This window comes from Cuculus canorus, chromosome 4 (assembly GCF_017976375.1).
Source record: "Cuculus canorus isolate bCucCan1 chromosome 4, bCucCan1.pri, whole genome shotgun sequence".
NCBI classification, from domain to species: domain Eukaryota; kingdom Metazoa; phylum Chordata; class Aves; order Cuculiformes; family Cuculidae; genus Cuculus; species Cuculus canorus.
Window position 1 is genome coordinate 19,969,169 of NC_071404.1, and position 14,081 is coordinate 19,983,249.

General features: G+C 40.2%; 1 protein-coding gene across 3 annotated transcripts in view; it reads right to left on the reverse strand.

Moving 5' to 3' along the window:
- PPARGC1A (PPARG coactivator 1 alpha) overlaps window positions 1–14,081 on the reverse strand; it is a 369,019-nt gene that overhangs the window by 54,071 nt on the left and 300,867 nt on the right. For all 3 annotated transcript variants that reach the window (XM_054065753.1, XM_054065754.1, XM_009565460.2), the window contains exon 2: window positions 9,494–9,673. In XM_054065753.1, the coding sequence (XP_053921728.1) occupies window positions 9,494–9,673 (180 nt within the window). The remainder of the gene's footprint in view (window positions 1–9,493; window positions 9,674–14,081) is intronic.

Consider the following 14,081-nt stretch of genomic DNA (forward strand, 5'->3'; position numbering starts at 1 on the left):
GCTACATACAGACCTGCCTCCTGGAGAACCCATAGTTGCTCAAGACTGTAGTGTAAGTTTCCAAATAGGGTCAGGAACTAATAAAGTGTCATTTTAAGGTTGGGAGTGGGGGAAACCAGCAGCAGAGGAACACGGAAATAATTCCTTAAATTCCTGCTCTTGGTGGCGCTGCCTGAACAGGTGAGGTTGGACCAAATGACTAGTCCTAAGGACCCTTCTCTCTTCAACCATTCTGTGATTCTGCAAATTCCTCCCCTGCTTCAAGTTCGTTCTTCATCCTTTACCAGCCACACTGTCAACTGCATTACCTGGCTGCACCTACCTCAGCAATGAGTCCTCCTGAAGTGGAGACAGTAGATCCAAGGTGCAATTCACTCAGTCTCAACTCAAAGAGCCTGGGAGAGTGCAGCACATTACAACTAGAAGCAGCTAGTCAATCAATGCATATTTTAAAATCCTGAATACCAAGACTTTTAAAACTCTCATAATACCTGCTTTTCACTTAGGGACACTGACTGCTCTGTGGAAACATGCAAGCCCGCAGCGTTCTCGCCAAAGTCAAAATCGCAGTCGTAAGTCTCACTTCTATAATGTTTATTACCTATGTTCTCCAACGAAGTCCCTGAATCACTGTATCACTGCCTAAACATCAACTTGGGAGAACAGCAAGTCTTTTCTCACAAAGGTTTAGGGGTACTTTCAGAAACAAATTTGAGTTCCCTACAGGAGAAACTACCATTCCTGCAAAAAACTCCCATTGTTTCTTCGAGCAGCTCACAAAGAAGCAGAACGTTCCTTTGACCAAACCAATCCTCCAGACTTCGTCATCAGCACCTCCTTGCAAGTAGTCTCTTGGGTGAGAAATCAGCTTCCACCCAATTTCTCTATTTTCAGACAAGCGTTATCTCTTTTAGGAGAGATCTGCAGTCCACCATACCACGCCAAATCCCTAGAAAGATTTAATATCACTGAGCCCTGAAAGAGCAGATGTGGCAGCACACAGTAGTGTAGAGGTGTGGTTCTCTTTACCTGCTTGACATCTCTAACTGTAATGTGCTTGGAAGGGCTGATCCTCCTGAACTTTATGGGATGAGCTAGATGGGCTGTGAGCAGCTCAGGCAATGCAAAGCTGTCAACATTTGCCCAAGTCTTCCACTATGGCTCCTCACAGAAAATAGTCTGTTCTTCCAGTTATCATCTTAGTAGCTAAAAGTAGCCATTGTGGACCAGCACTCACATTGTGTTACTCACAGTAAAGCACAAAAGCACTCGTGTGTGAGGAAACGCAAGTATTATTCCAGTGCATCATATAGCTCAGGCTTCATGACAACACTAAAATCTCAACAGCTTTTGGTTTTGTGCTTTCATTAACAAACCCCCGGTGATGACTGTATGCGGTAAAACACAAACTCCATTCACGGCACTTCAGACCCATCCACACTACCAAATGCTGATCAATTTCTCAATCATTATGAAGCAAGGCTGCTGCTGTGTTGTGTCAGAACAGAAAACACGCTAAAGCTACCAGTTCTGTGATGCAACAGGGCTGATTTTCACCAAGACCTGAAAACAGCCTCCACAGCTGAATGCACATGCACACAGTGAGATGCCCAAGCATGCCAATGCTGCAGCCCGTCATTTGCAAACACAGGCCTTAGGATCCCAAATGCACCTGCATAAAGCTATCAAAATAAATCTAGACACTGGAGAAAAAAAGGCCCCAAAAACTGGCAGAGGGCACTCCTCCAGAAAAGCTGTAAATTTCTGGTGCTTTTGACTATTAACCACTGTAGTACATACAATAAGAGCTACAAGTGGATAAGTTTTCACAGACACACACATTCTTTACATTTTTTTGTGCTCATGGAGGAGAAAAAGTTCTACATGATCCAATACCAAAATGTTTTTTCCCTGCAACAGATTTGCTTTTTGCAATTTCCTCCTCCTGACCTACGCATGCACAATAAGTTAGCGGCACTAAGTAAAAAAGAATCTGAAATTAAGCCTCGCTATGCTTTTATCCTTCTGTAATGGTACAAGCCTAAGTTAATGTTAAGTGGGATGGGGCAGCAAGGAAAGAACATGCCAGGGTTAAGATAGAGCATTTAGTAGCAATTAGCAATGATGTGCAGTACAAAAATAGCAACAACAACAAAAAAAAAGAAAATAGGTTACACTAGAAATAAAACCACTAGGGGAAATAAATTTAACAGTTTATCCAATTAGCGTTTGTCTAAGAAATGCAAACTTTCTGTTGCTGTTGTTAAGCAAACAGGGAAGGAAAAAACCCAGAAAAATCTTATCAGAAGCATCTACTTCCCACTAGCAATGTCTCTGAGTTTTTTCCTAACAAAAACTAGAGCCCCATCCCACTTTCTTGCAACCCTTTCTGCAGTTCTAGGGAGAAAATACTTAGTCCAACATTATCGTAAGCTAGAATATGGCTCTATTTATGTGACAAGTTGACAACATACAATTTCATGCTTGTTGAACTGATCTGTGTTATATATTCACTGTGAATATTATGAAGCCTCACCATTATAAATATGAAACAGTATACACTTATTCAAAATAACTCCAGCAGTAGCAATTTATAGCTCAGTTGTTTGTGTGCTTATGAAGTCCAAATGCCACCTTAAGAAGCTGCATCTCACTAAAACAGATGTGTAGTGTGACTGTGACCAAAGTGGATTTAAGATGACCTCTGTGAAAGGAGGCTGTTACATTTTTGTCTGTATGGCAGCTGACACCAGTTTGTATTTAGATCCGTAGCCAATGGGAACACAGTGTAACACGGTGTCCTCAAGGGCTGGTTTTAACATGGGCCAAGACATTTGTCTAATGACCTAATTAGCTCACTACTGTTCTGGTGAGTGTTAGTCTTCTCTCTTGTGAAAAGGGCAGGTGCTCAGCTGAGCAGAGACACAGTGAGTATCTTAAGCCACGGCTGCTCCAATTGAAATACCTCCTTAATGGGTCTGTGAAGGGGATCAGCTAAATTTTCTTGATCGTGTGCCTGGGGAATGGTCTTGGTGGCCTCATACATCAAATAATAAGCTCTCAAAGCAATTGTTTTTTGCTCATTTGGAAATTCTTTCCTGCCTGAAGGTTTCAAACAACACGCAAGGCTCTTGCATTAAAACAGAGATGCATTTAGACAGTTTGTAGTTCGTCCAAACACGAAAGAAAAGGGAGCTGCGGCACACCTTGCTAACACTAGATACAGAGCATTTGCATAAATTCTTCCCAATTACATAGCAGCTGATTCAAGTGAAGTAAATTCCACTTACTGCTTGAGCCTTTTTAAATGTCAGCATAGCCAGTCAGAGGTTATAGTTTACATACATCATTGCCATAGATGTGATATTATTTTGCTGGACTATTATTTAATACATGCAGAAACGTGAGTCAGGCCAGAGACATTGGAAAAGGTACAGAGACATCTGAACAGGCAGGAAACATGACATTGCTCTATCAGGAATAAAAAAATCCTGTGATTTTTCAACCATCTATTTTCTTGCCCTGGAACTGAGGCTCTTCCTCCTAGTCTCACAAGCAGTTTTTATGATACATGTTACCTTTTATTGTTCTTATAAAGTTTCCTATCCCAAATCTGCATCTTTTGCCTTTTATGTTTATTGTTATATTAAACCTACAATGTTGTCTGTTTCCCTACTAAATCTATCCTGTAACCACATACTGTACATTCATTTCTCCAGGACCTCAGTAGCTCTTATCTGTTTGCTTTTATGATCTCTTATGAACTGCTAGGAATAGCAATTTGCAGCGCTGTTTGTAAAGTCATTTCAGCCTGAACTCAGCCTTCCCCTTTTTTGTCATTCAGCGATACTCTGCAGTGAAATCCCATTTGACATAGAAGCATTTCATTACAGGATGCGTTTCACAGGGACACAAGATCCCAAGTACCCTACGTGTATTTATCATGTAAAAAATCCAATGTGAGTGCATGTGAATTTTAAAAGTCTCACTTATTGGAGCAGGAAACTGCATGTTGATATGAAATGGTCCTGTACTACCTCGAGATTCACCGATATGCTGCCTGCTTTACATTACTGCCCAGAGCTAGTTTGAGCTCTGTGAGGCCTCAGACATGCTGCTATGCCATTCACATAATCCCAGTTCTTTGAAGCACTTTGATAAGCTTTATTCTACCATTATGCCATCTAGAACATTAAACACAATGTTTAAGTTCTATGTTAAATCACAATCAGTTCCTATTAACTGTTCCAAGTTCCTCATTTTTATCAACAGTTACTTTATTAAATCCTTAATAATATAGATGGAATAGTTAGTTAATTTGTGTGTTGAGCCATGGATGTTAATTTGTAAACATAATAACATACTGCAATCATTTGCATAATAGCATTTTAATCTTTTTAGTAAAAGCTGTAATTCCCTACAAAGTACGCTGCAGTAGAAACTAAGTGACTATTGGTAATAATAAAAAAGGCCTTAAAATTCTGATCCTATTATAGTGTTGGAACATACCCAAACTGCTACCATAATCTCTGAAATGTTACTGTTCTCTGATTTAGGTGTCTGTGTCAAGAATAAAAATGAAGTATAACTGGTAGCAGTAGACTATTTCCTAAATGTAATTTAGTATTCACTAAGCACCAGCACTTTGCAAATAGCTCTGAGGCTTTCCTTCAAAGTTCAGAGCTCTAGTTATGCATATTGTGTGAGGTACACTATGCAGCTCACCTCCAGCCTCTGTTGTGCTGAATAGATGGCTATGATAAATCATGCTGATTTGGCACTGAAGGGCATCAGCCATCAAGGATTTGACTACTATGTATTTTTTTCCCTGAGATTATATCTCCTTGAACTGCCTGCCCTGGGCTACTAGTTTTGGAGAAAATGAAAAGTGGAAAAAATGCTAGGGGAGGCCAGTATACAGAACGCCTGTATAGGCTCAGTTCACTAGAAACCCATTAACATCAGTCACAAGACTGGCAAAGAAAACATCGGTGGTTGTTTAAAAGTCAGGCCAAGTCATTTTACGCAAGATCTGGTAATTCATTAATCAATCTGGCTGCAAACCTTGAATGAATAACCTGAAATAGTGAAAGAGACTGGCAGACCCACGGAACATCAGGGAGTTTGCAGTCTGAACCAATGCAAACTACTCTGGGGATGTTTAAGGCTCCCCTCTACCCTCATCACCTTCCTGATGCAAACCCTTCCAAAAAGTCAGAAGTCATTTATCTCCATGGATAGCCCTGCTGCCAGACACAAGCCAGTATATATTTCATTGTGCGTTTCTTTCACCACATTCTCATTGCTTGCAATACAGCATTTTTTTGGCAGCCTACAATAAAACACAGTAGCCTATTTAGGCTTTCCAAACACATGGCACATAGCATGGTCTTGAAAAGTAACCTGGGCTACACCTATGCAAAACAATTAAAAATAAAGTCATCAAATACATTCACCATCTCTCTGGTATACAAAATCAAGTAAATAAATGAACTCCATGCAAGAGCAAGCAATGTGGGTTTTCTGAAGTCTTTTAAGGGCTAAAAAATGCATGTTGCCAAGTATGAGAATACTGCACTTGCAAATCTTCATGATTTTATACAAGTTCATTTAACAGTAAGGGCTGTATTTTCTCTTAACATCAGTTATTTGTAAGCAATGCCAGCAGAGATATATTCACCATACATATTGTCTCTCTTCATAATGCTAGACATGGGTCATAAATTATTTTAAATATGACTAACCTTACATGATAGGGTGCGGTGTATTTGAAGAAGCCTCAGGGGACAAGTTTTCACAAACAAAAAGCCTACTCACTTGTGCCACATTAAGTTGTATGGTTATTCACATTTTCACATCGCATTGGCTTTGAGAATGAAAACCTAATCGTTCCGATTTTCTAAAAGTAGCCAAATCAGTTTTTTACAAATACACTTTTTAAAACTAGTTCTTCACAAAAGTAAATAATGAAAGTGAATGATGCGGTGAACCATCTAAATAACTGGTCCTGGGTGACTTGTTAACTATTTACTTGCATGAACTTGTGTCAACAGACAGTGCCCTGAGGGGTAAGAACACCTTCATTTTATCTTTCCAGTAGTCAGAACAACAGGCAAAGAAAACCAAGTGAAAAAAAGAAATGATCAAGCTGTGAACAGAAATAAATCAACCAATTCATAATAAGCATATGTTCACACATTGATAAGAAGAGCCTCTGCAATGGGGCAGATCATGCAGACTTGATTCGGGACTAGGATCGGTTATGTTGGTATGCAAGTAGAATAATGCAGTGACTAATTAGGTGCATCTAGAAGATACTGGTGTGTTTTAAATACTAGAGTGAAGGCCAGTATCTCATCACACCTAAACACATGAGAGCAGGGATTTATACTCAACAGTTACATACTATCTAGACTAATTGGACTTTTATCTCACTTGGCTCCTGGTGGCTACCATAGCTATTAATAATTTCTGGCCTGTGCAACTCCCAGTGCTACTAGGAGTGTCTAAACTGGTGGGTGCTTGGCTCAAGCAAGATTTTAGGATCACTATTTGCAGAAAATCTGGAAATTCACTTTCTGAAATACGAGCCTTTCTTAAAAAAAAGCACATCAGCTTGAGACATCCAGGAACTTTGCAAAGGGCTTTTGAACACTGTCCCTTACCTAGACAATGCCACATGTACAGCATTAATACATCAAAGGTGAGTGTGCCTCATTCTAGGTTAGGTTTGGCAATTAACACTGTATAGCTTGTGCAATTAACGCTGCACTTGTACTTCCCAATATTTGTTTGCCATTCTGGTTCTTTTCTTTCCACCTCATATAGGTTTTATTTTTACTTTTGTATGACAAAGCCTCATCTGGAAGCTTAAGTTAGATAAAACATACTACTCCCACGATGATATGAGAGAGGAAAAAGAAAAAAAACATAAAAAAAAAAGTTATTTGCTTTAAAAAGAAAAGCCAATGCGGATCAATATAGAAAAATCTAGAGATTACCAAATGAGAAAACGCACAAAACTTCCATGCTTTCAGCTAAAACAAATAGTTCCTCAAAGAGCGTGTGAGTCTCTGGAGGAAGAAGAGATCTTCTGTTCTTGAGCACCCCCAGTCGTCACATTACAGAGCGGCAGAGACAAGAAATAGTGCAAGATATCCAGCTGCATGATGAAGAATGGGGACAGGGTTAATGTATGGGAGGAGTAAATAACTATTTCATTGCCATCTTCCTAGGCCAAAGAACCAAGAAAGGTAAATACAACACACTACAAAGCTGAAAATAGTCTTAATTTTATACTGCAGTATTGCAAAATACTATTAGAGCACAACTTGTCCCTACAAGTAAGAATGGGCCAAATGGTGCTGTCAGAAACAAGTGATGCAGCCTGCAACTGAAGCCAGTAAGCGTGAGGAAATTCAGGTGTTTGCAAAGAGGACAACAGAATTTGCCCATTAGGAAAGGAGCATATTTCAATTCCCAGCTATTATTTCAGACTTAATAGTTGCTGCCTAGATGTATCACTCAGTTTCATACCACCTGTTCCTTCACACTGGGAGTACTTATCCTCAGACACACTCAAATGGGACTATGAGAGGTTATGCACAATGACCACTAAATACCTCAAATCACCATCTCCCAACAAGGTCATGTACAAGCTTCTGTTTGCCTCACTGTTTGCAACTTGCTTTTATTTTCAAAACGGGAACTGTCTCATGTAGGAAGTGACAACTCCTATCCAAGATATATAAGGGAATCATCACTACCCATACGAGACATTTGTACTGTGGCCACCAGTGCAGCCAGGCAGTTATGCACAGGGCAAGCAATGAACTTGTGGTCAGGTTCCACTGGTTCTACTGGAACGACCTGCATGCTTAAAGTTAGATGCTTTATTATTACATTACTTTACAGGAACTTACATTTTCAAAGTCCGTATCTTCAACTGATTCCTCCAAAACAAAAATGTCCCTGCATATGGATTAAGATGAATGAGGAAAAATACATCTCATTTATACTAAAGGTAAAACCACTATCTCTCACGCTACCTGCCAATGTGTCCCCTGCCCCCCTGCCACTGACCATTCAGACCTACACACCAACACACCATACCTTGCATACCAAAGGCAGTACAACTGCAATTCAAGAACAAGACAGGGTTTGGAAACTTCGTAGGGCAAGGCACGGAACATTATACAACAAAGGAAAAAAAGAGCACCTAAGCACGGGGATAATTTCATTTTGATTTGAATAAAACTAATTCTGAATTACTTGGGTTTAAATGATAGAAATTGAAGGGAGAGGACTAGTTTCTGCTATCAGTTGCACTGGTATAAATCCAGAGTTACTTCATGTGCACGAAGGAGATCACTGTGGGTTTAGAGCTGTATACAAAAAAAAGAAGGATTTCATTCAGGACATCTTAGGTAAGCATTTTTCTATACTATTTCAGTTAACCTCTTCCAGCCTTTAAATTCCATGAAGATAATTTGGGGCTTCCCTAGGCCAGCAAGCCAGTTGTACTTCCTGGAGCTGCGGTACCCGCTGTGTAAAAGGCCGTAGCCGTGCCTTACTGTTGCACAAGGTCTTCCTGCAAGCTAATCAATTTATTGTCCCATTTCCCAGTCAGTGGATGATCTAGGACATCTCCTGTCATCAAGGAGGGGAAGAGGTTAGGGTTCAGGAGGGACACAGCTGCCCCACAGCCATGAAGCAGAGAATCATGAAGGCTTTATACAACAGAAGAAAGATGACTGGAGACAGACATAAAGAGACCGTAACCATTCTCTTGTACACCCTGATCCTCAAGGCAGAATTTTAAGAAAAATACTTAAATCTCTTCTACAAACCTTTGACTTTTACTTTAAGACTGCTCTCCACTAGTATATCTACGACACACCCTGAACAACATGCTACTTCCTGAGCTACTGACAGCCCTCACTACCTCCTCTGCCACATCCATCCCTTTTCTCCCTGATATATCAACTACAGGATTTTTCAATTCATGTGCAAGTACTTTGCATAGTAATGCTCTGAGTGGTAAAAGCTTTTACTAGAAATGCTCCATCTACTCATCAGCAAGCTGCTGTGCTGCGCTCCATGGCTTGCTGGAGAATGCAAGTGGAAGACAACAAACATGTTTTAACTTTTGTTTTCCCTTGTAGCTGACAACTGTGCAACTCCTTGCTGTGATGGCACAGGGCAGTGCGCTTCAGCACTCTTTAGCCATTTCCTTTTAAAAATCGTAAGTTCCATATAACTTCTTTCAAGGCCTTTTTTTACCCCTCTCTCCAGGACACAGGCCTGGTTTTAATCATGAGGATTGAGGATACCAGTTAGAACCCTAAACACACATTACCACATTTTTTGCCTCTGAACAGGGGAAAAGCAGTAAAAACTGTTGTCCACTAGCCTAAAAAAAAAAAAAAGAAAAAAGAAAAAAGAAAAAGCAAGTAAGGACTTTGCAACACACACTTGCATTGCCTTGCCTTACCTCAAATATATTGGCGGGTTCGTTGCTGTACTGATTGGAGATGATCTCTGACTGGTCACTGTACCACTTGAGTCCCCCCAGAAAGCTGTCCGCATCCAGGTCATTCACATCTAGTTCGGAGAGGTCAAGTTCTGGGAGATCTGGGCAAAGAGGCTGGTCTTCACCAACCAGAGCAGCACACTACAGGAAACAGCAATATAGAAACAGTTTCATTAATTACCAGGAATCTATTAACTTTAATATCATGTGATAAGAATTAAGCCTCGATTAAGCTATGACACAGGGTCACTAGAATTGACTTTGTTTCCTGGAAAAAAAGCCTACTAAGTATTAGATCACTGTTAGGTCTGTGCAGGTATGCAAAGGGGAGAGAGAGGAATAGGAGGGCATCAGCTGCCTTTTCTATCGCATCTCTGTCCAAGGGCAACAACTTTCCTTCTTCCTATGCTCTTTAATAACAATTGTGTTCAAAGCATCATTGAATCCAACAGCAGAGGCCAAAGCACGGTCTTATTCTACTTCAGAGTGAACTAGTGCAGGTAGAACTTCCAGATGAATACCTCTGGGCAAGGTTTGTCACACATTTCCTGATCCATTCAGTTTAAAGAGACACAGTCTGTTACAGCCTTCAGCCCTGGAGGCTAGCTCAAGATGGAGATAGTTACACTTTCACTTTTGCAGATCCTCTCTGTAACCCTTGAGATCAGTCATGATGGTAGCTACCATATGGGCATAGAAAGTACAGTTCAGTAACACTGCTGTTCTCTTCTCCCAATGTACTCGATGCGCAGACCACAGCCACCTAGTCAGGGTCCTGGCAACCGAAGTGGGTTCTGAAATATCCCTATATTCACCTTTGGGTGGCAGGCATAGTTAGCTCATACGGTCTTTCACCTACTTGGTGTGAATACATTTATTGTCCCAGTCAGCTTCCTAAGCATCCCCAGGCTGTGGCTGCAGCGAGGGAACCAAATGGGTTTTCCTCCCCTGGCAGCTTCTGTTTCAGTAATCCTAACACAGAGGGTCTGCGAAACATGTTGATTGAGATAGTAAACGAAGTCTAGTCTGCATGGATCCTCTTTAGCAATGCAAAAGGTTTTGTTTCCAAAATTTTTGACTTAAGAAGAGAATAGTGATAAACAGAAATAAACCTGGAATACCTGTCCTTTTATATGCTAGCAGGAAGCTAGATAGGGTATTGACTGACCTAAGAGGCAAGAAAAAATAAATAACACACATTCATTTTAGCATGGCAATTGAAATAGTGAGTATCCACCAAAACCACTTCCTAATTATGGAAGACATGTAGTAACAGCTTGGAAAACAGCAGTCCTATACGTCAATGCTGCTTAATGAAGATGCTCTTCCTACACCATACCACATACTCTTGTAACATATCTCCAAACATCTACATTGATATGAGGACAGTGCAAAGCACATGCAAAGCTCCAAAGGCACCAGGCACTGAATAGTTAAAAGCCACTTAAAGTCAGTTGAGTCTAAGGGCTTCCACTTTGATTATTTCTAGTATTGCATTATGGATGGCCAACAGTAGGTCCTCCTGAACTCCAGTCAGTTGATGGGGTGGTTTGAATGATTTCCCAACTTCTATTTGGACTGAAGTCAACTCAGAAAGTGCCACTTTCTGAAGACAAATGTCTGTAGGGCACTAACACAGTGTCCACAGATGTGAATTGCCCAATACCAGTTATGTCACTGTTGCAAGGACCGCCTTTTACAATAACGCAAGTGAGAGCTGCTGAAGGTGCATTTCATTGAGGTTTTTGTCCCTGGGAGTCTTGGTGTGTCTGCAGTGCGCGGGCTGGATGCAGCAGCGCAGCTGTGAGCAAAGATTTTGTCTGTTGGCACAGACTCAGTGCAGCTGGTGCGAGCTATAATTTACCAGACAACTTCTACGTCTACCAGGACACTATGAGATAATCATGGAATAGGCCAAGGGGCAAGGGAACTGAGAGGCTGCAAAATGAGGCTCTGAAATAGCAGTTGCTTTTCTTCCTATTATTTAAGGGGCTGCAGAACTTCCAGAAGTCAAACCTCCACTTAAGTAATTTTCACTGCACACAATTTCTTATCATTATTTTGGGGGGAGGGGAGGCGAGAAAAGAAAAAAATTAAAGAATTCTCTCTTCTTTAGTGCAAGATACAACCTTCTGGCAGCAATCTTATAATGCAGAGATGACCTTTTTTGATGCTTGGCCGAAATCTCTGATCTCATTAAAGGATAATCTAGTTTTTGACTGAAAAGGTAGATTCTCAGCATCTTTCTCAGGTTTGTATTATGGAGGTCAGTAGCCTATAACTGATGCCTAGGACTTCTAAAGTACCCTGCTGATCTGTTACTGCTTTTGTTTGTAAAAATAGCTTCACTCTGTGAACCACTTACTTAAACGTGTTTACTCTTGATAATCTGCATTTTTAAGTATCTACAGTGGGCTTTAGAAAGAACATAAAGAATGGTATTAAAAAAAAAATCCTGCTCATCGCATCTTTCATTTTTCTACAGTGACTGCAATGTCACCTAAAAAATCGTAATTACTGAAACGAAGTACATATACTCTTGCCAATGTTGACATGACAATAAAATCAATGTTTCTGAATATGACATTATGCTTCTAATCTGAGACACATTAGTAGCAAGTGTTCCTGTTATTAATTTATATTTGGCCTTTGGATGATGCCAGATTTAACACTCCAAGTCCTAAAACTGTCCTCATCTGACACGCTGATATTTACTGTTTGCCTACACATCTGTAACAGGTGCACCTGCACTGTTAGCACACATTTTACTGTCCTCCCATCATTATTTGATATGATAGTTATTCCATAACTATAGCCTTAATTTTATAGTAACATTTAGGAGGATAAAGCAGTCACTAAACACAAAAGGCTAATTACCGTGCGTTACTTCACTCCAATACACTTTTTTTTCTCTTAGTTCAGGCACAAACAACAAATTAGCTTAACTGCACTGACGATAATGAATTATTATCATTAAGTATAATTCTCCATTAACCTTTTGGACATTTTCGTGCCTTTGAAGGTATATTAAAAAAAAAAAAAAAAAAAAGAAAAGAAAGGAAGACTGGACTTGTGCCATATTAATTATATTAATGAAAAAATAATCTCTGTTTTATTTTTAACAAGTTTATCTAACAGCCAAAGGGATGAACCCAGGAAAGAAAAAGAGACTTGACAGAATGTGTGTCATGTAGATTCTCTCTATCAATCTTCGCAACCTTACTGTACATCACCTTCATTAAGCTGTGAAGCACTGGGGACGCAGATCAGCTACAGTGATGCAGGCCTTTATTAAGCAACACACCATCCTGTCATTATGTGAGCAAGAATATAATACATTTTAAGTTGACAGCAAACATTAATGATTCAAAAAATGAAAGCTGCCTCCAGTACCTGCCGTCTGCGATATTTTAGATCAGTAAAGGTGATCTCCCAAGCCAAAGCAGCACACAGGCACTACTGTATTGCTATAGGAAGTGCAGGAGCATGTTGGTAAAATCCTACCCACAGTTAATCCATTCACCACACAATTAATATTAAGATCAAACATTTTTTTTTCTTTTTTTTTTTTCCCTCTGCACTATGGAAAAGTCATTGACATAAATTATCTGTTCTGTTACCAGCTTGAAATTACTGCAGGAACTCTAGTGATTAGAATAAATCTTCAGTATTTCCATATAAGCTGGTTCCTCAATCAGCTCCTAGCAGCATTAGGAATAATACATGATGGAAAAATGAAGCTATGGCAGCTGAGACCCACGCTACAAGCCAGACAACAACCCACAGGATACTCCAGCTACTCAGAAACAATTAGGACTATGGAGCCAGAAAGTCATCCACTTACAGCCTTGACTCATAATAGCTACAGGACATATGAATTATCCATATCTATTCCACTTTACCAAGAAATCAAAACAAGATAAGAGCAATTACAATATGCAAACAGAAATCAGCAGATACAATGGCAAGCTGCAAATATTTAAAGCACTACAAAAAGACTTGAGAATCTGCATGCGTGCTCCACCAGATAGGAAAAGTATACTGGAGAACATGGTACATTTTTACTTTAGAGGTGTAGCTCTCTACAGCATGAACATCTTATTTAAAAAGCATTTCCTGTACCGTGTTTTTCCCTCCCCACTGCCCGAGGGAAGCATTTTAAGCACTTATTCCAAGCTCACAGCCAGAGGGTTAGTTCCTTTGAGCAGGTCTGTATTTGGGATTCCTCTCCATGGGGTCCAAAGAAAGTTTGCCTCGCTTTGCAAGTTGCCCGAACTTTCAGGTAACGCTCCATTTTGCCGAATGCAAACATGCAGAAATCCTTAAACCTCACTTTATACTCCAGAGATTACCAGGGAGCTGCTTGCTTTGCCTTTTTTTTTTTCCCCCCTCTATGAATTGTAGCCAGCAGAAGCTGTGGATTTGATGTATTGCCGTCTATTTTTACACAAGCAGCGGCAGCAACGGCAGCAGCAGCAGTTCACACAGTCCTGCATAAACTCTATTCTCATGGTTCATCCTGTTGTCTCTCTTGTACAGTGGGATTTAA